The sequence below is a fragment of the Leptinotarsa decemlineata genome, unplaced genomic scaffold (genome assembly GCF_025532065.1).
Source record: "Leptinotarsa decemlineata unplaced genomic scaffold, Ldec_3_MD MMD2_P_RNA_scaffold_12, whole genome shotgun sequence".
NCBI classification, from domain to species: domain Eukaryota; kingdom Metazoa; phylum Arthropoda; class Insecta; order Coleoptera; family Chrysomelidae; genus Leptinotarsa; species Leptinotarsa decemlineata.
The window spans coordinates 5,298,799-5,318,776 of record NW_027412526.1 but is presented as its reverse complement, the minus strand read 5'-3'; the positions used below and the strand labels follow the sequence as shown (position 1 = coordinate 5,318,776).

General features: G+C 35.3%; 2 protein-coding genes across 2 annotated transcripts in view; both read left to right on the top strand.

The window, feature by feature from the left end:
* The window catches only part of Dhc1 (dynein axonemal heavy chain 1), a 138,517-nt gene that overhangs the window by 99,104 nt on the left and 19,435 nt on the right, over nt 1-19,978 (top strand). Inside the window, 6 exon segments of the mRNA XM_074172628.1 lie at nt 12,095-12,343; nt 13,104-13,332; nt 14,365-14,751; nt 14,808-15,041; nt 15,906-16,375; nt 18,028-18,276. Coding sequence (XP_074028729.1) covers nt 12,095-12,343; nt 13,104-13,332; nt 14,365-14,751; nt 14,808-15,041; nt 15,906-16,375; nt 18,028-18,276 — 1,818 coding nt within the window.
* Nucleotides 152-7,951, top strand: LOC111509197 (uncharacterized). Its single transcript, XM_023164891.2, has 2 exons — nt 152-307; nt 3,378-7,951. The coding sequence occupies exons 1-2, from the start codon at nt 204-206 to the stop codon at nt 6,220-6,222; spliced, it is 2,949 nt and encodes a 982-aa protein (XP_023020659.2). The 5' UTR covers nt 152-203; the 3' UTR covers nt 6,223-7,951.

The following is a 19,978-nucleotide window of genomic DNA, read 5'->3' as shown; positions in this document are numbered from 1 at the left end:
GAATTGCATGCTATTTGCTTGAGGCGACTATGTTGATTTCTTTGATGTAGCGACATGTTTGCATTCTTGAAATTCTTTTACTCTCAGACAATACTGAACGAACTACAATAATCACCAAACAGAGAACCGTGGCATTACTACAATTCACGATGTGGAAATCATTATTATTCTGATTTCTTGACCTCTTCATCGTCGTAATCAGAATGTTTTCAAAACATGATATAAGTAATAAGTGTTCATTTAGTTCGCATCAAGCAAGAACTGAGAACTTTTGCGCGATAATGTCAGTGTTGAATAAAAGTAACAGGCAAGTATCACATCACTTTATTTTATAATTTATTTAGTAAACTCAATGATATGTATGAAGATGCAATAGACACTTCCCCTTCCCGAAGTCAAATATTTTGTCAAAAACTCTTGACCTACTCTTGATGCAGACATACACACAGGGGCCAATCGCTTGATAACCCCAAATTGATATTGTGATGTTTACGTTATCGGCTTCAAACTTCTACATCTTTATATCAAAAATTAATCTCCCCCAGGAATGAAAATGAGTCTAAAGACTGGATTCCCTTATGTTTGTCTGAATGAGACACTATTATTATGAATAAAGAAGTATATTACAGAGTACATTTAATTTGGATATGTGCTCAATAGAATTCCTGTCTGGTGAACTTGTTGGCCACAGTAACCTTTCAATCTCTAGTGCATTTTGTCAAGAATGAAGTCATTAAGTACCGTCATGGTGACAACTAGTTTTAAATCCTCCGTAGCAAAAATCATGATGTTATGAATGAAAGTTCCAAAGTTAGTGGGTCTATTCGACCCTTCACCGCAACCCGCAAGAATCCATTGTGGCTCACACTTATTCACATTCGACCAAATAAATCCAGCTTCTTAACGAAACCGATCAGTTTGTATGGTGAGTGGTCTTTTAGGTTGGATGGTAAAAGTACGGATGAAATGAGTACTTCATATTTAATGTTATCCAGATAGTGCTGAAAAGGCAATATGGCAAGAGTATTATAACGAAAAATCGATGTCCGCTATTAGAGACAAGTGTTCTATATATATTCAATTTCACCTCTTTCATGTACTATATTCATTCATTCATTTGTATTTTCTCATAACATAAAATTACAATAATTATTGATACCTAAAAAACTACAGCTGAGGCTAGAAACAACATGTACCGGAAGAGTAATGTTTGTCTTAGTTCCAGTCCTAAAAAAGAAAAATAAAGGAAAAAGAGGATGGAGAGAGAGAAAACATGTTAATTGTTCATAATGAAAATTTTACAGAAGTATGAAATCTTTGAAATCATTGACTCTCTGATTGATCACTGATGAGCTATTGTAACAGCACTTGAATAAGAAAAATTTACTAACTAATTATTATGGAATAATATGCTATAACTGAAGAGTCGACGATCAAAAGTGATTCGATAGGGAGGAGGGAAAAGTAACCTTCTCAACCTCAAATTCAAAGTGTGTCCCTCACTACGAAATCTCATTTTGTTATACAAATATGATGGATATTTGTTTATTACTATTTTATGGAAGAAAGTAACCAAGTGTAAAACACATCTATTATTCATCGTCAACCATTTGGTTTCCTCAAGTTCATATGAAATTCTGTCATATTCTCTAATACCATATATATACCTAAGACATGATTTTTGAAACCTTTCAATTCTACATATGTACTTTTTATACAGACATGAACCGTACACAACATCACAATATGCAAAATGACTCAGCACAAAAGCATTTGTTAATTTTCGAACTTATGATGTAACTTCTCTCTACATATTTTGTGACATGTTTTGTGAACCTTAAATATACGACCATTTCGATAGATACCTAATTTTTTTGCCACGTTCCCGGGGCATATTACTATATCCCTATAACAATGTTGATATATCTTTCCACCAAGTTACGATTAGTACCACAATCAAGCAGATTAGTTTTGTTTGAATGGATTTTTAGGTTATGAGCTTCAGGTGCTAGACGAGCTAGATCTTCATTTGATTATAGATTGGCAGTAGCAACATCATTAGGATGAAATGATAGATGAACACAAACTAGATCACAAGTGCATACGCGAAATAATAAGGTCCTAGATATCGATCCCTGAGTCACCCCAAGTTCACCGATTGATTTCCTCTCAGAAGTTTCTAAAAACTGTGAACGACTTTCAAGGTAACTCTTCGTTAAACTCATAGTAGGCTCAGAGAAACCGATCAAGTTTGAAATAGCAAACAAAAGCCAATAACTAATGGTATCAAAAGTCTTGGAGTAACAATTCTATGAATGTTTGTACAAACCAAATAAGGGAATGTGTTTGTATAATATTGTGTTCAGTAGTTTCGATAGTACTTTTTTTGTGTATTTTGAAATCAATACGGAAGTAGTTATTCCGAAATGGTTTTTCATTATCACGCTTTCATTAGCTTCACCTGTATGTATGTATTTATGTTTATTTGTTTGTTTGTAACTCTTAAGGTCGGGATCTGTATTGGACATAATTATCGATATTATTTTTTAATCTATTCGCGGGCAGATGGCGCTGTACGTAACCTTATTGATATAATTCGAACTCACTTTACATGTATTTCTTCATTTGAAAAAATAATATTTCTTTCTCATCACACTTTTATTAGCTCTACCTGTATGTATGTGTGTTTGTTTGTAACTCTGTTTTAAATTTCATATTTCATATTTAAGTTCAGATAAAATTAATATAGTTCAAAAAAACACGTTTTTATAAATGAAAACTAAAAAAATGAAAAATAATTATAGTTTGAAAAACTAAAGAATAGAACATCGAACTGAAAGGTTGAAAATAGTTTTTATAATAAGCTTAAAACAATAATGAACGAAAAATATGAAAAAAGCGTGGGCACTTTGTGACATATTTTTTGTATATCAAGCGCGTGTCGCTTTTTTTACAATAATACTAGTATTTTTCGTTCGTTATTGTTTTAAGCTTATTTTTTGAAAAGAATATTTTCAACTTTTCAGTTCTATGTTCTTTAAAAGCTTGTTTTCTAGTTTCTTTTTTAACTATATTTATTTTTCTTTCTTTCGTATCTGAATGTAACTTTTTTGCATGATCTTCACAATTTTGTATTCTGGAAATTATTACTTTTTTCCCTTCGAAGTTTCCAACATTTTTTATGGAGGTGCAGAAGTAGAAAGCCGAAACGTTTTCCCCAAAAACTAATCTCTCCCTGAAATACAACCCCTTCAATTGAAACCTGGTTTCGATAAGTCAGGCCATCGTACTTATAAGTATCATTTCATAATTATTGAACCAATTTTGTTAAAACTTGTATTTGTACATAATACGATATAAAAAATTTTGGTTTTCAGGCCTACGGTATTGATTGCCATACTATTCTGCCTTTCTGAACAACTCATCAGACACTCCAATGCTCAGTGTATGTTTATTCCTCAAAATTCATACTCCTGCAAAGGAGTTGGTAACGAGGAATTCCTCTATGAATTTTATCGAAATTTTCGAGAAAATGATATCTACAAAATCGATATCTACGGAATCGATACAATGACAATTGTGGGAGGTAACTGGATGGTCATAGATTATTTTCCTAGAATTCCGGACAGCAGGCGATTCAACACCATCGATAGCTTAGCGATTAACAATGCTTCCGTCGAAGTAGTTGGAAAAAACGCCTTCAAGGATTTTTCGAATCTTAAAAGTTTGGATTTGAGTAGAAACCAACTTGAAACCACTCCTTTCGTTCAGTACTTGCCACAGTCATTGAAAAGGTTGAATCTTGCAGGTAACAAGATCAAATATGTTGATACATTCATCAGGATGAGCCTGACTTACTTAGATATGAGTGATAATGGATTAGATTCTTTGAATTTCGAAAATATTGGTGGAATACAATATCTCAATTTTAGTAAAAATAGGATAGCTTCATTAACGGGCTTCCCAAATGAACCAATAAGATCGATCAATCTTAGTGGCAACAAAATTACAGAATTCAACGAAAGCAAATATGCAAGGAATTTGGAATCATTGGATCTCAGCTTCAACAATTTGAGAGTAGTGAAACTCTGCTGCAATAAAAAATTTCTGAACTTATCCAACAGCAATATTAGCCACTTTGAAGTAGGAAAAAGTGTGTATTGGAGCGGAAATTATAGAAAGTTGAACGTGAAAGAAGTAGATTTAACAAATATCGAGATCAGTCTAGGTGGTTACATACGAGGATGCTTCAAGCTGAAAAACCAAATGAATGAAATATCACACCTTGAAGACTTTAAACAAATGGTCATTTCGGGTGCGACCGTTGATCTTTCATATTCAACAATTACCAGCATTCCCAAACACGCTTTCAATAATCTCGATTTGAATTTACTCAATCTGAGTTATGTGAATATAAGCAAGTTAAATATGTCAACATTCCAGAACTCTCATGTGGATATTTTAGATTTATCCCATTCGGATATCAAAATTCTCCAAGCGAATTCGTTTCTCGAACTGACCTCCAGACTGATAGACTTGAGCTATAATGAAATATCAAACGTAAAAAATGTTTTCCACAGAGTGAGAGTGAACAACATCGATTTATCTTTCAACATCTTCAGAGTCATAACTAATAATTCATTTGAAGGTACTGAGGAACTCGAAACTCTCATTTTATCAAATTGCCTAATAGAAATAATTGAATCACAGGCATTTATCAACTTGCCATATCTGAGAGTGTTGGACCTCAGTAACAATGCTCTGGTCATCTTGGAGAAGAACACCTTCCACGATTTATCTTTGACGACGCTCAAGCTGGAGGGAAATAATATAATCACAATTCGTTCGGAATCTTTCAGGAATCTGCCCAATCTGATGAACTTGAACTTATCCCACGTTCACTTGAACAATTTGGAGCTGAACGCTTTTACGAATCTGTCAAGCATCGAGTACATCGACCTCAGTCATAACGATCTCGAAGTTATACCACCTGAAGTTTTCGTGGGCACACCCCGGCTGCAGGAGGTAGACTTCTCCTACAATAACCTGAGCGCCTTGAACAAGTTCTCAAATGAACTGGAAATTCAGAAACTCACTCTATCATTCAGAGGTACCTTCACATCCAACAAGATTTCGAACATCAACATAAGACATTTAGCTTTGACACATTCCACAATAGACACCTTGAAAGCTGATAGTTTTCAAGGATTATTCGCTTTGGAAGAACTTCATTTCAACGATTCCTTCATTGGTTTTGTAGAGTCCGGATCTTTGAACGACTTGTTCAGTTTGCGTTATTTGGATTCCCATAATCTTTTTAAACATAATAAAAAAATCGAGGTTGGCACTTTTAAGGATCTGAGATCGCTGAGACTGCTGAATTTATCGATGCTGTCGATTAAAACCGTGGAATCTATGTCATTCAGTGGCCTGGACAGTGTTGAAGTGATTCTATTGAACAACAACAATCTTGTTCATCTGGAACGGGATACTTTTCTAGGTTTGACGATTCTGGCGATATTGGATGTGTCCTACAATCACATCAGTGAATTTGACGAGTATGTTTTCGAACCACTGGAGAATCTTCAGGTACTAGATTTGGGGCACAACGAATTGTTTAGTATAGAGCCGAATTCTTTGAAATATTTGACAACTTTGAGAACTTTGCGTCTGGATCATAACAATATTCATCATTTGGCAGCTGACTCCTTCTTGACATTACAAAATCTGCGTGTACTCCACTTAAATGTCAATAACCTGCAGAAATGGCCTTTGGGGGTTTTCCAGTATTTGCCGAATTTGGCTTTCTTGAATTTGAGTGGAAATAAGCTAGAAGCATTCGAAAACGGAGCCTTCTCCAATTTGGTTGGCTTGACTGTTTTGGACTTGACCAATACCTCGTTGAATGAACTGAATGAGGTTGGTGTGTTCTTTTCCATGAGGAAATTGGAGCAGCTGTTTCTTGATGGAAATCGTCTGAAACATTTCGACTTTGGAAGACTGATGACGAATTCGAAACACCTGCGTTACGTGGGAATTTCCCATAATAAATGGCAGTGTACTGACTTATCGATGATGATAGAGACTTTCAACAATAGAAGTGTCGGTTACAAACCCAAAACTCCGGTTTATGATAGTCACAATATTGACGGGATCAGCTGTATAGATGTTTGCGATTATGTATATTGTCAACACGAATATGTTCAATCAAACTCATCATGAAATTTTGTCAATTTTATGACCATATTGCTGTTTTATTAAATTGCTTTGTAAATCAGTTACAAACCCAACTCCGGTTTATGATAGTCACAATATTGACGGGATCAGCTGTATAGATGTTTGTGATAATGTATATTGCCAACACGAATATGTTCAATCAAACTCATCATGAAATTTTGTCAATTTCATGACCATATTGCTGTTTTATTAAATTGCTTTGTAAATTAGTTACAAACCCAAAACTCCGGTTCATGATAGTCACAATATTGACGAAATCAGCTGAATAGATGTTTGTGATTATGTATATTGTCAACATGAATATGTTCAATAAAATTTATCATAAAATTTTGTCAATTTGATGACCTTATTGATGTTTTATTAAATTGCTTTGTAAATTAGTTACAAACCCAAAACTCCGGTTTATGATAGTCACAATATTGACGAAATCAGCTGAATAGATGTTTGCGATTATGTATATTGTCAACATGAATATGTTCAATCAAACTCATCATGAAATTTTGTCAATTTTATGACCATATTGCTGTTTTATTAAATTGCTTTGTAAATCAGTTACAAACCCAACTCCGGTTTATGATAGTCACAATATTGACGAAATCAGCTGAATAGATGTTCGTGATTATGTATATTGTCAACATGAATATGTTCAATCAAATTTATCATAAAATTTTGTCAATTCGATGACCTCATTGCTATTTTATTAAATTGCTTTGTAAATTAGTTACAAACTCAAAACTCACAGTTTATAATAGTCACTTTACTGACGGAATCAGCTGAATAGATGTTTGTGATTATGTATATTGTCAACATGAATATGTTTAATCAAATTTATCATAAAATTTTGTCAATTTGAAGACCTTATTGCTGTTTTATTAAATTGCTTCGTAAATTAGTTACAAACCCAAAACTTAAGTTCATGATAGTCATAATATTGACGGAATCAGCTGAATAGATGTTTGTGATTATGTATATTGTCAACATGAATATGTTTAATCAAATTTATCATAAAATTTTGTCGATTTGAAGACCTTATTGCTGTTTTATTAAATTGCTTCGTAAATTAGTTACAAACCCAAAACTTCAGTTCATGATAGTCATAATATTGACGGAATCAGCTGAATAGATGTTTGTGATTATGTATATTGTCAACATGAATATGTTCAATCAAATTTATCATAAAATTTTGTCAATTTGATGATCCTATTGCTGTTTTATTAAATCGCTTTGTAAATTAGTTACAAACCCAAAACTCCGGTTTATGATAGTCACAATATTGACGAAATCAGCTGAATAGATGTTTGTGATTATGTATATTGTCAACATGAATATGTTCAATAATAATTCATCATAAAATTTTGTCAAATTGATGACCTTATTGCTGTTTTATTGAATTGCTTTGTAAATTAGTTACAAACCCAAAACTCCGGTTCATGATAGTCACAATATTGACGAAATCAGCTGAATAGATGTTTGTGATTATGTATATTGTCAACATGAATATGTTCAATAATAATTCATCATAAAATTTTGTCAATTTGATGACCTTATTGCTGTTTTATTGAATTGCTTTGTAAATTAGTTACAAACCCAAAACTCCGGTTCATGATAGTCACAATATTGACGAAATCAGCTGAATAGATGTTTGTGATTATGTATATTGTCAACATGAATATTTTCAATCAAATTTATCATAAAATTTTGTCAATTTGATGACCTTATTGCTATTTTATTAAATTGCTTCGTAAATTAGTCACAAACCCAAAACTCCGATTTATGATAGTCACAATATTGACTGAATAGATAATTGTGATTATGTATATTGTCAACATGAATATGTTCAATCAAATTTATCACAAAATTGTGTCAATATAATGACCATTGTAAATCGAAATATAATCATGTGTATTCAAATTCTATGACAGATTATTCTGATGAAATTTCATTGAAGAAATGTTGTAACAAGACATATCTCTCTATATTTTTGTAGAAGTTGAGCGAATTTCATCATACAAAATGTCCTAATGAATCAAATCATATGGAAAACTTCTTTATCATTAATTTGGGAAGAAACAAAACATAATAAACATAATATGTAATCATTGGTTATCAAATTATCTCAGGCGTTTACGAATTTCGTCAAAACATGAATTTCGAATAAGGTGAAGTAGTTTTTGACAAAATTGAAAATTGTCTTTGAAATTATTTGATAAGAATTAGAAATTACGTTCAATTATGCGAGTGCATCAATTATTTTTCTAATTTCTCTACAACATAAACAATTCTTCAACTGTAATTATTGTATATGTGGAATAGTTTGAAACGATCACGTTTTCAATAATAATGTTCACTACTGAAATCATCAAAACTGAGATGAGATCATAAAGTAGAAATATTGGTTAAAAATAACGGAATTTAATTGATTTTCCATTGTAAATTGATGAAATAAATTATTTGAAAGTGATTCTTTTTGAAACTAATTTTGAATCTTGAGCAAAATTTATCTTTCGGTATACTACTGAAAGATTCTGATGAAAGATGATTGCATTTTAGTTTTGGATTCTTGCAGAATTTTCTATGAGAAATAATCTCTTCTTTGGAATTATCAATAACATTATTTTCCATTTGGTTCTACCTCATATGTATATATTGTATACACATATGTTATATACATGTGAAATATAGCGTAGATTTCAAGAGTCAACGGTATTTTCGATACTCATTTTATAGTTACAAAATATATTGATGGGGCTTCAACACTTTCTCATCACATTTAACTCGAATTCAGTCTAGTATTATTTTTATATAGAATCTCAAATTGTTTCCTGCACATATAAAACTTTTTCATTAGCAAATTTTCCTTCCAAAAAAAAGTTCCTCATCATCTCAAAGCGAGATTACATACACCAAATTCAAAACAAATCCCTTCACCACACAGGGAGTAGCAAAAATTAGCGATCTGTACGATTGCTAATACAGAAACATACAAAAAAAATTCATTTGTAAAAGTTGTTTCGGTTGAAATAATTTACAAGAATGTAAATTCATAGCCATTAACTCTTCGAAATACTTTTACTCACGTTGGGGCCAATATTTCTATTTCCGCTCAAATTAGATCGAAAGATCTGAGTGAATTGTTTTTCACTCAATCCAAGGTGAAACATGAATTTTCTAGATTTCTACGAATGGAAAGTGCGGCAACAAAAGTGAATGAAATTTCTTGGGAACCTAAAAGGTCATGAATTCATACCCAATTCAAACAATTTTCCCGGCTGAACTTTTTTATCGATTACTAATTCATGTATAATGAAAAGGTTTAATTTCAAACGTCAGAAGGACCCTGTTGAAGTGTATGGCAGATACCCACTAAAATAATGATAAATTCACCAAAGGAGAACCCTTAATTTGGTTCGTGTTATTTTTGTCTAAGAAGAAAGCAAGAATTCAATTCACAGAAAAATCATGAGTACTTCACTGCAGAGAAATATTTGTTTCTCTTAAACATATAGCTGTCAAATTTGCGAATAACAATATAGAAAAAGGCCACTGGACAAACTGTACGTCCTTGTAAAACATTGTACCATTAGTTTCTAAGATTTTTTTAGATTATTCTTTGGATCCAATCAATTGAGTAAAGACAAAGAGACTTCAAAATGAAAAATAAATTACTTGACAAACAACAGTGGAGCACGAAAGATGACTATATTTCAGAGTTCTGGGTTTACATTCCAAAATGTTACGTACACAAATGTTGATCTCTCACGTAATTTTCCAGAAAACGTAGAACTGGAACTATTGAAGTAGAATGATTGTTATTAGTTTAGCTCACTGTGAGATTTATACTTAAAGATTCACAAAACTGGGACACGTGTTTCGCTCTTTTCCTAAACGGTAATGGCAACCGCCTGGACATAAATTCACATACTTTTTGAAAAGTTCGATCTCATAACCCAAAAAAGTGAATGTCTGGGCGGACATTCGAGAAATCATACTGTTGATTCCATGTATCTTGAGAAAAATCTGACAGATTCATCACGAATTCAAGAAATTGTGGCCAAAAATCGATATAATTGAGAAAATATTGTTGTTTTCCAACAAGATGGTGCGCCTCCACATTGTTTTAGGCCTGTGAGGGATTGGTTGGACCAGACATGTGGGTTGGTGAGCGCGGTCCGTTGGAATGGCTTGCTCGTTCGACGGATTTGACTCTTCTAAGTTTTTCCTTCGGAGTTATATCAAATCGAAAGTTCATTTTTTTTTCTTATTAGTCAATGGGCTATGCTTGAAGACTGGCAATAAACAAATCTAAAGCAAATGGAACTTCAAACGTTCAAGCCAGTCTCTATATACCTACACAGTAGGTTTAATGGACTGACGCCTATCAGAAAACAACTACTCCCCTGGCTAATACCACGAAGGGCGTTGGATTATATCAGACAGGCGTCAGTGCAGGAATCTTCACAGAAAATGTCCTGCATATGCAATTGGCAATACAACTGAAAGAGTCGACCTTCAATTATGGAACGGGCACACTTGCAGACCGGTTTCGGGCTTATTAGCCACTCATCAGTGCAAGATAGTGACCATCATCGACCTAAAGTCAATGATATTCCACAATTGAAAATCGGAATTCTTTCAGAGTATTTCATTCCTCTTCCGAAGTTGGAGCGAACATCAAAAATGTCACTCCATCTAGTGGACGAGGAACTAACCAACTGCACATCCGTAATTTGCCCGATTCCTCTAAATAAGGAATAAAAACTTTCTTATTAGTCAATGGGCTAGTCTCTGAAAAAATTCCGATTTTCAATTGTGGAATATCATTGACTTTAGGTCGATGATGGTCACTATCTTGCACTGATGAGTGGCTAATAAGCCCGAAACCGGTCTGCAAGTGTGCCCGTTCCATAATTGAAGGTCGACTCTTTCAGTTGTATTGCCAATTGCATATGCAGGACATTTTCTGTGAAGATTCCTGCACTGACGCCTGTCTGATATAATCCAACGCCCTTCGTGGTATTAGCCAGGGGAGTAGTTGTTTTCTGATAGGCGTCAGTCCATTAAACCTATATATAGAGACTGGCTTGAACGTTTGAAGTTCCATTTGCTTTAGATTCGAAAGTTCATGTTACGCAACCTGAAATATAAAGACATTCAGAGTGAGAATCATCAAAACTTGTTGTGCTAGCATTACGCAGGAACATTCCAGAATGCCACAAATGCCAGTGGGCTCAAAGGGAATATTCTGAACAGTACGGAACATTCGTTGCTTCACAGATTAGGTCGGTATGATCACTTGTCTGAGAAATTACAGTGTGGTGCCTTTACTTTCAGGCTTGTCTTTTCAAGGACAGTTCAGTTGTTCGGCCCTGTATCACTGATGAAATCTGATCAGTTAAAACAGCACTGCCTGATGTTGGAGAACTATTTCGTCTAGTGGATTCATAGTTTGAGCTATAGTAAAAAAACGAACGAGTCTCTTTCGGATTAAGTTTTCTATAGATCCCATTTTAGTAGAGGGATATGTCATCGCCTTCGTATATTGCATTATTATTATTGAAATATGCCATTAAGAAAGGCCATTGAATGTTGAAATGTTCTATGAGCATCAAAGGATCCGACGTGAAAGTAACCGAGGGCTAAACCACACCACGTGAAGCCGAAGCAAGGAAGCTATTATTCAATACTATTCGTATGAATTATGTAACAACTTGTTATCTTCTTACAGTGAACACCATATTATAATCATTTCGCTATCATTTCAATGTTGCCATTTATATATTTTTTTTAATTTTTAATTTTCGCTGAATGAATTAGTACCAATTGAAAATGCATGAAACATGAATATTTTCTTCCACAGATGATGGCCTCAACAACATTTCTGCTCCAGCTGCAGAACTACCCGAAAGACATCATAAATAACGAGATGGTGGAATTCTTACAACCATATTTCGAAATGGAGGACTACAATATGGACACAGCCAAAAGAGTATGTGGTGATGTGGCCGGACTACTTTCTTGGACGAAAGCTATGGCTTTTTTCCATAGCGTCAATAGAGAAGTACTTCCACTGAAGGCAAATTTAACCTTGCAAGAGGCTAGACTTAAGGCAAGTGTTCCATATGAACCATTTCTATGAATAATTGACTAAATCTACCAACAGTTTTGATGAGCAACTATCCTTCAGGTTTGTTTATGAACTCCTTCCTAAGGTGAAGGTGAAGTTTAAAGTAGTTGCTCATCAAAATAAATGCTCTCAAACTTCATCTACCCTGAAGGGTAGTTGCTCTACCCTGAAGGATAGTTGCTTCTTTCTCCTCCATCTACCATTTCATTGTAATTGCTCTGAGGTGGAGGTGGAGGTGAAGTTTTAAGTAGTTACTCATCAAAATATTTACTCTCAAACTCCATCTACCCTGAAGGGTAGTTGCTCTAAGATGAAGGAGAAAGGAGCAAATCTATTACTTCTGGGTAGTTGCTCTCAAGTGGAGGTGAAGTTTTAAGCTCATCAAAATATTTGCTCTCAAACTCCATCTATCCTGAAGGGTAGTTGCACTAAGATGAAGGAAAAAGGAGCAGCTACCCTGAGGGGTAGCTGCTCCTTTTTGGTGGTGGTTGCTCTCAGGTGGATATGAAGTTTTGAGTAGTTGATCATCAAAATATGGGGTATTCAGATCAATTTTTCTCAAAAAAAAACAATTGTTTCCTTGACAACGTTTCGAATTCAATTACATCCCTCTTCAAGCCTCGACAAGGAGCCTGGAAACACACATAAACTCCTTTTCGAGCCCTGAAGAAGAATTTGGTTGACTTCGAACCGTCGAAAAAAAATTATCTGATTATCGTGTTGACACACGAGTGATTCCTAGGTTGCTATGGAAGATCTGGCAGCTGCTGAACAGCAATTAGAAGAACGCGAGCAGTCTTTGAGGGAAGTCAAAGAGCAGTATGACACGGCTGTGATGGAGAAACAAAGATTAACCGAGGCAGCAAATCTCTGTTTGAGGAAAATGAACACTGCCACTACTCTCATCAATGGTCTCGGTGGTGAGAAAGTTAGATGGACTCATCAGAGCAAAGAATTCAGGGAGCAGCTGGGTGGGCATTTTCGTTCTTAGATTGAGCATGTTGCACCTCCTCAGATGTTTTTGGTAGTTCTAGAGTCCACAGCACGATACAGAGATGATTAGAGATTGTGTCTCACTTGGTTTTACTTTTCAAATTTTACCTCTTTCATGTACCTACTATATGGAGCTGATGGAGCGGGGTCCTTATTACACTTTTCAAGTCATTGCTTCGCTTGAACGGTATTTTTTCCTATCAAGAAGCAGTGTAAACTCAAAACAAGAAATTGTTTTTGATTCATTTTTTTGAAAACAACATAAGTAATGTCACTCTTTGCAAAATAACTCACTAACTTATAAATAAAATATTATGAAATTTCAACAGCTTTCTTTCGAAGGTTAGTACCAACTGAAAAAGCAGTAAATGCAATGGGATTAGCGTCATCTAAGACCCAATACTTTGCAGCCCATCTAGTGGTACTAAAAGAAATTTCATGATATTCAAAAACTTAGAAATGTGAATGTAATATGAAATCTCCAATCATTAAACAGTTTATAATCGCAAATTATCTCGTAGGATATCAGTTTTTCAATAATTCAGTAAAGAATAGTACCAGAAAACATTTACTTTAATCTTTCTCCTGAAGATGATCACTTGGTAATTGGAACACGTATCGAGATGTTAAAAATAACAGTATTGGGTGATATTCAAAGTAATTTATATCCACTCAAGTTATTTTCGATCCCAGAGTATGTGGTCCAATTTATTACTCAACTTTTTTTACACTCTGTATGAAGAAATGATCAATCAGAAGTTTCCAAATCAGTTCAACTTGAGAATATATTTTCCCCTATGAAGTGGTCCTGGTGTTTGTAGATCTTCTTGACTTTCCAGTATAAAGGATCCCATTTCCGTGTAAACCAATCAGGAAGACGTGGGTCTTTTGAAAATACACTCCGAAGATGAAGAAGAAACATCAGGAAAGGACTGGATCACTTTCGACTTTCGGATTATTTTAGTATGCATTATGCATCCTTGATTTCTATTTGTCTAATTTCTTTCTAGGTCGCTTGGTAGGCGATGTTCTTCTTGCAACCGGATTTCTCTCCTACTGTGGACCATACAATCAAGAATTTCGCGCCAACTTGGTGAAAACCTGGATGGAGATCTTGCTCTCAAGATCTATACCTTACACCACTAATTTGAATATAACGAACATGCTCGTTGAGAACGCTACTGTCTCCGAATGGACTCTGCAAGGACTGCCAAATGATGAGCTGTCTGTTCAGAACGCTCTGATAGTGACAAAGTCCAGATCATTCCCCCTGCTCATAGATCCACAGACCCAAGGAAAAATGTGGATCAAAAACAAAGAGGCGGACAACAACTTGCAAATCACCTCGTTGAATCACAAGTATTTCAGAACGCATTTGGAAGATTGTTTATCACTGGGTTAGTTGTTGCTTTCTATCAGTTGCTCAGAATTGTTACTATAAATAACTTTCCAGGAAAACCGTTGCTCATAGAAGACATCGATGTCGAGCTAGATCCTGTTTTAGACAATGTCCTGGAGAAAAATTTCATAAAGTCTGGATCAATTGAGAAAGTTATCGTTGGCGATAAAGAGTGTGACGTTCTTAAAGGTTTCATGTTATACATCACCACGAAGCTGCCCAATCCTCCATATTCGCCGGAAATCAGTGCTAAAACGTCCATTATAGATTTCACAGTCACCATGTTAGGTAAGTAACAAATCTTGTTTCAAAATTATTTCTATTCAGGCGTTACAATCGGTGAGCTAGATCTACTTTTGAAGTATAACTTCTTTACGCACGTTTGACTTGAGGAGTAAGCTGGTGATTGCGTGACGGCATTGTTACGAAAAGTGTGATTGGGCGAGGCGAACGGAAGTTGAGAGGAAGGTATAAGTTGGTGAAGATAGAAAGAGAGAGAGTTTTGTTTCGTATATTATTGTAGCGGCAAGAGATATTAGTGCGAGCACACATTTACGGTCAAATAGAAGATATCAATGTTGATTTCGCGTCCGAAGTAGACAAATCTTGGCAAACTTTTTACAAGATGAATTAGAACTACAAATGAATAATAACCGAAATGAGCCTACCACAAGACATGGAACGACAATCGATACAGTTTTCCCCAGATATATTTCTAATTTTCATTCTCATACTATAAGCCTAGAGTTTCGGTCTCATAACCAACCACAGTAATTACTGATATATCCAATAATGAAATTATGAAAATATTAGCGGTGAATTCGTGCAGTGGTAGTGCGTCCGACTCACAACTAGACTCACGAATCGAACAGATATTTTTCTCGAGGGAATGTATCTAGTTGAAGTTGGGATGATACTGCATCATTACATGGCTGACGGACTGCGAATAGCTATGATGCTCCCTAGGTGGCTCAGGGAGTTATCAACAGTGCCTACCCTGGACACGAGGCTAATAGCCAACGTAGTCGTTGCCGATGATAGCGAGAAAAAAATTAAAAATCAATTAAAAAATGTTAATTTATCAATGAAAATCCATGATGAATTTACGCTTTTCTACGATTGGAAATGTTATTTTGAAATGATATGTTTCAGGGTTGGAGGATCAACTTCTAGGAAGAGTGATTCTCATGGAAAAATCAGATCTGGAGGCGGAACGAGTCGCTCTTTTCGAATCGGTGATGCAGAATCAGAAAAAAATGAAGGAACTAGAAACGAATCTGCTCAGCAGACTGAACTCCACTCAAGGCTCCCTAGTCGACGACGAGGAACTCATAAATGTGCTGCAGGTTACAAAATCCACCGCGGAAGAAGTCACTCAGAAGCTCTCGGTGTCCGTCTACACGGAAAAGAAAATCAACGTCGCGAGAGAAGAGTTCAGAGCAGTTGCAGCGCGGGGCTCAATTTTGTATTTTCTTATCGTAGAAATGAGTAACGTCAACGTTATGTACCAGAATTCTTTGAAGCAGTTCCTAATACTGTTCGACAGTTCGATCACGAAATCGGAGAAGAGCACCATCACTGCTGATCGCATCGATATTATTCTGCGGTATTTGACGCATGAGGTGAGTGACAGTTTCACAGAAAACCCAGGCTCAATGTCCAATGAAAAAAATCGCAATGTCTCAAACAAAGTTGCAGAAAAATGCATCCAAGTGACCCAAAAGATGAGAATTTTTTGATGACATTAACAGTGAGCCGTTCAAACAAGTGGCATGAACAATAATTTTTTGATCATGGACTTTTCTGGAAAATGGTGGTATCACTGATGATACAAAAACCCAATACACTTGCAAAATATGAGGCTCCTACTTCTGGTATACCTGCATATTGATCTTGTTTTTTGGATCTTACTAACGTACTGTGGATGACGTTTGCTTTCCTCGTCGATATTTTTCCAGGAATTTTAGCAGCTATGCAACTTTGGTTGTATTGTAGCCAAAAAGCTGCATCAACAAAATCTATAAAGTAGTAAACACATCTGATTGTGCATTTATTCGGTATAGTTCTCGTAGGATATCTTGATATCACTCTGCCCGAGAAGTCTACAATGCTCATTTCCTCATTATAGTGACGAATCACTGATTGCTAAGTACTTTTTCCCTGTACTGACTAGCGCAGAGTTTGCAAAATCCCAGAGGCAATGTTCCGAATTCTACCGAAGCCAGTTGAATACTGGCAGTTCTGTAACAGACTCAAATTAGTTTTTGGTATTCCCATTTCCATGAGTGCTTCTTTCACGTAGAATATTCGAGTTATTATTACTTCAATCAGTCACACTATTGTGAAGAATCTATCAACGAAGACAGATACGTCTCCCTGTGAGTTTCAGCACTAATCTTCTACCAACATCACATTTTTCTGGAGGGGGCAATAGACGTATTTCAGTGGATCTACCTTTTTGTAGCTTTCTAATTGGTTTACACGCTTTGAGATCATCCATTTTGTATGCAGGTCCTTCGAATTTCATCGACCATTGGTCAGACTTTCCAACTTCCATCATTTGCCTTGGCCTTCTTGGATATTGAATCATCGTCCACAAGTTTGAGCCGTGTTTGAGGGGGAAAAACTCTATTCCCTTTCAAATTGCTGGAAACTGTTAGTTCCCTGGTATCTCACCTCCATTACATTCGTATTTTGGATAAATTGTAGATTTTGCTGAACATGCGAGGGGTAACAAACTTCTTCGATTTATCTTCGCTAGTTTACAAAAATTTTTCAGTTTTTCCACTTCTTTCATGTTAGTGAACATGGCCAGAACATTGTTGTCAAGTTAGGTTTGTGAACATTGTTAGGATCCACATGAAACACATTTTGGGAGTTGTGAATCAAATTTGGTTGCCTTTCACTTCTGCATTATCATCACCCAAAACGTCCAAAATGTTGTCAAATCCATCATCATCTTCATTAGCAATGGATTTTTCATCTGGAACAGATTTGTCTGACTTCAGATAATCTGCCAATTTTTGCAGTTCCTTGATCGAATAAAACTCAAATAAGTATTAATTGACAATCTGGTGTAGACAGACAAAACACCCTAATACAATCAAAATTGTTTTTATCTCGTCAGGAACTACTTTGGAAAGCTAGAAATGATTTTAAAATTGCAGTTAGCATGTTCAGGTATATGCTAATTTAGATTATTATGAGACAATTATTTTTCAAGTAATAGATTCCAAATGATCTTTGGAAACCAAACTCTCATCTTGCTTTTTAGGTTTGGATCTTCACTCAAAGAAGTCTGTATGAACGACACAAGTCATTGTTCACGTTGATGATGTCAATGAAGATAGATCTGCAGAAGGGTTTGATCACTCACGAAGAATTCATGGCTTTCATCAAAGGGGGAGCTTCTTTGGATCTCAACGCTGTTACACCAAAACCATTCAAGTGGGTCCTGGACATAACTTGGCTGAATTTAGTTGAGATCAACAAGCTGAAGATTTTCTCGGAAATATTGACGAAGGTGAGGTAACTCAATATAACATATTCTCAAATATGACACCTGTCATTAATGATTAGGCATGGTTTTCATCAATATATGTTTCTGTGAAAGAAATAAGTAAAGTTTGAATAGGTATTGAAGATGACTGGCGGGTCCCTACGCCAGTAAACGGGCTGGATGTCGACGGTTTTGACGAGGTCGTCAGTGCGACCCCCTAGTAAAAAAAATATTTTTATAAAAGAGAAAGTGAATGAGAAAACTTAGGGTGGGAGCATTGCCTCGAGCAAGACAGCTGCGCCCCCTGACCAAGCTTCTGTTCACCATGGACAGGAGGAGTCGGCCAAATACGCTCGACTCAAAAGCAACAGCCATTTAAATTGGAGAAGAAGAAAAGAAGCTATCTTCAGGGAGTCGGGTTTTCATAAGGATGTGCCCGCCAAAAGAAGTATGACTTCAACAAAAATTCCGAATGTTACGAAAAAGCACAGTTTTTTCAAAAGTTCGTCACTTGACAACATTGGAAGTGAATAAAAACTTGGATAATGTTTGTCACACTGATTTGTAGTACTTGGAGTAGTGGTTATATTTCTGGCCTACTGTGCCGAAGGTCCCGAGTTCAATTCCAGGTCACGTGATATCTCCGACAGCTACAACCCAATTTTCGATTTGTTCGAAACTGGATGAAATAAAAAAAATTGGAAATATTTTTGAATATCTTCTTTAGGTTACTTCTTTTTATGAAATTCAATGAACTCTGATTCAGAATATCCTCCACAAATACATTTTATTTTCTATTATTTCTGTCCTGTCATTGAAACATGAAGTATTCCAACGGCGAAAAATTGATGGCTATTAGTTGGAATTAGTTGGAATGGTTACTGACTTGGGTGATCAAAAGGAATAGATGACCTCGATAATTCTCTTTTAAGCATCCGCTGTCCATGTACAGTATCGTTATTTTACATATTATAAACGTTTGATTGGAGAAGAAAGTTTTCCCAAGTATGTGGAAGTAGTATATCGTGGTAGCAATACCCAAAATTGAAAAACCTAAGGAATTCAAAGACTTGCATCCTATAAGTTTTCTTTCACTTCTTTCTGAAATTTTGGAAAAGGCTATTGCTCAACAATTGAGGAACCACCTTCAAAACTATAATGCATTTCCGATCATGCAATCTGGTTTCGGACAAACTAAAACTGTGCTACAGCTTTATTTAACATATTAGATGATATCGTCACTGCAAATAATAGAGACGAAGTAACTGTCCTGATATTGATTGACTTTAGTAAAGCTTTCGATGCCTTAAATCATCAACCGCTTCGATCTATATTACATTATAGTGGACGTTCTCAAAGCACTTTGCAATTTTTCGATTCATATCTTTCACATAGAGAACAAATTGTTAGAGTGGAGAAGCACATGTTTCACAGGGTTCAATTCTTGGACCTATCCTCTACATATTTTACACCTTCCATTTGACAACCTGTTTGAAAAACTCAAATATTATATGTATGTTGATGATACACAGTTGTATTATTCTTTTACTCCTGACTCTGTACAGCAAAACGAAAATATCATGAGGATTTGAATCAATTCGTTAATGTATCGAATAAACATGCCCTGGAAGTAAATGATTCCAAATGCTCTGTAATTGTATTTGGAAGGTTGTAAATCAGGTTAAAAATCTGGGGGTTTTTATCGATGATGAACTCAAATTAAAAA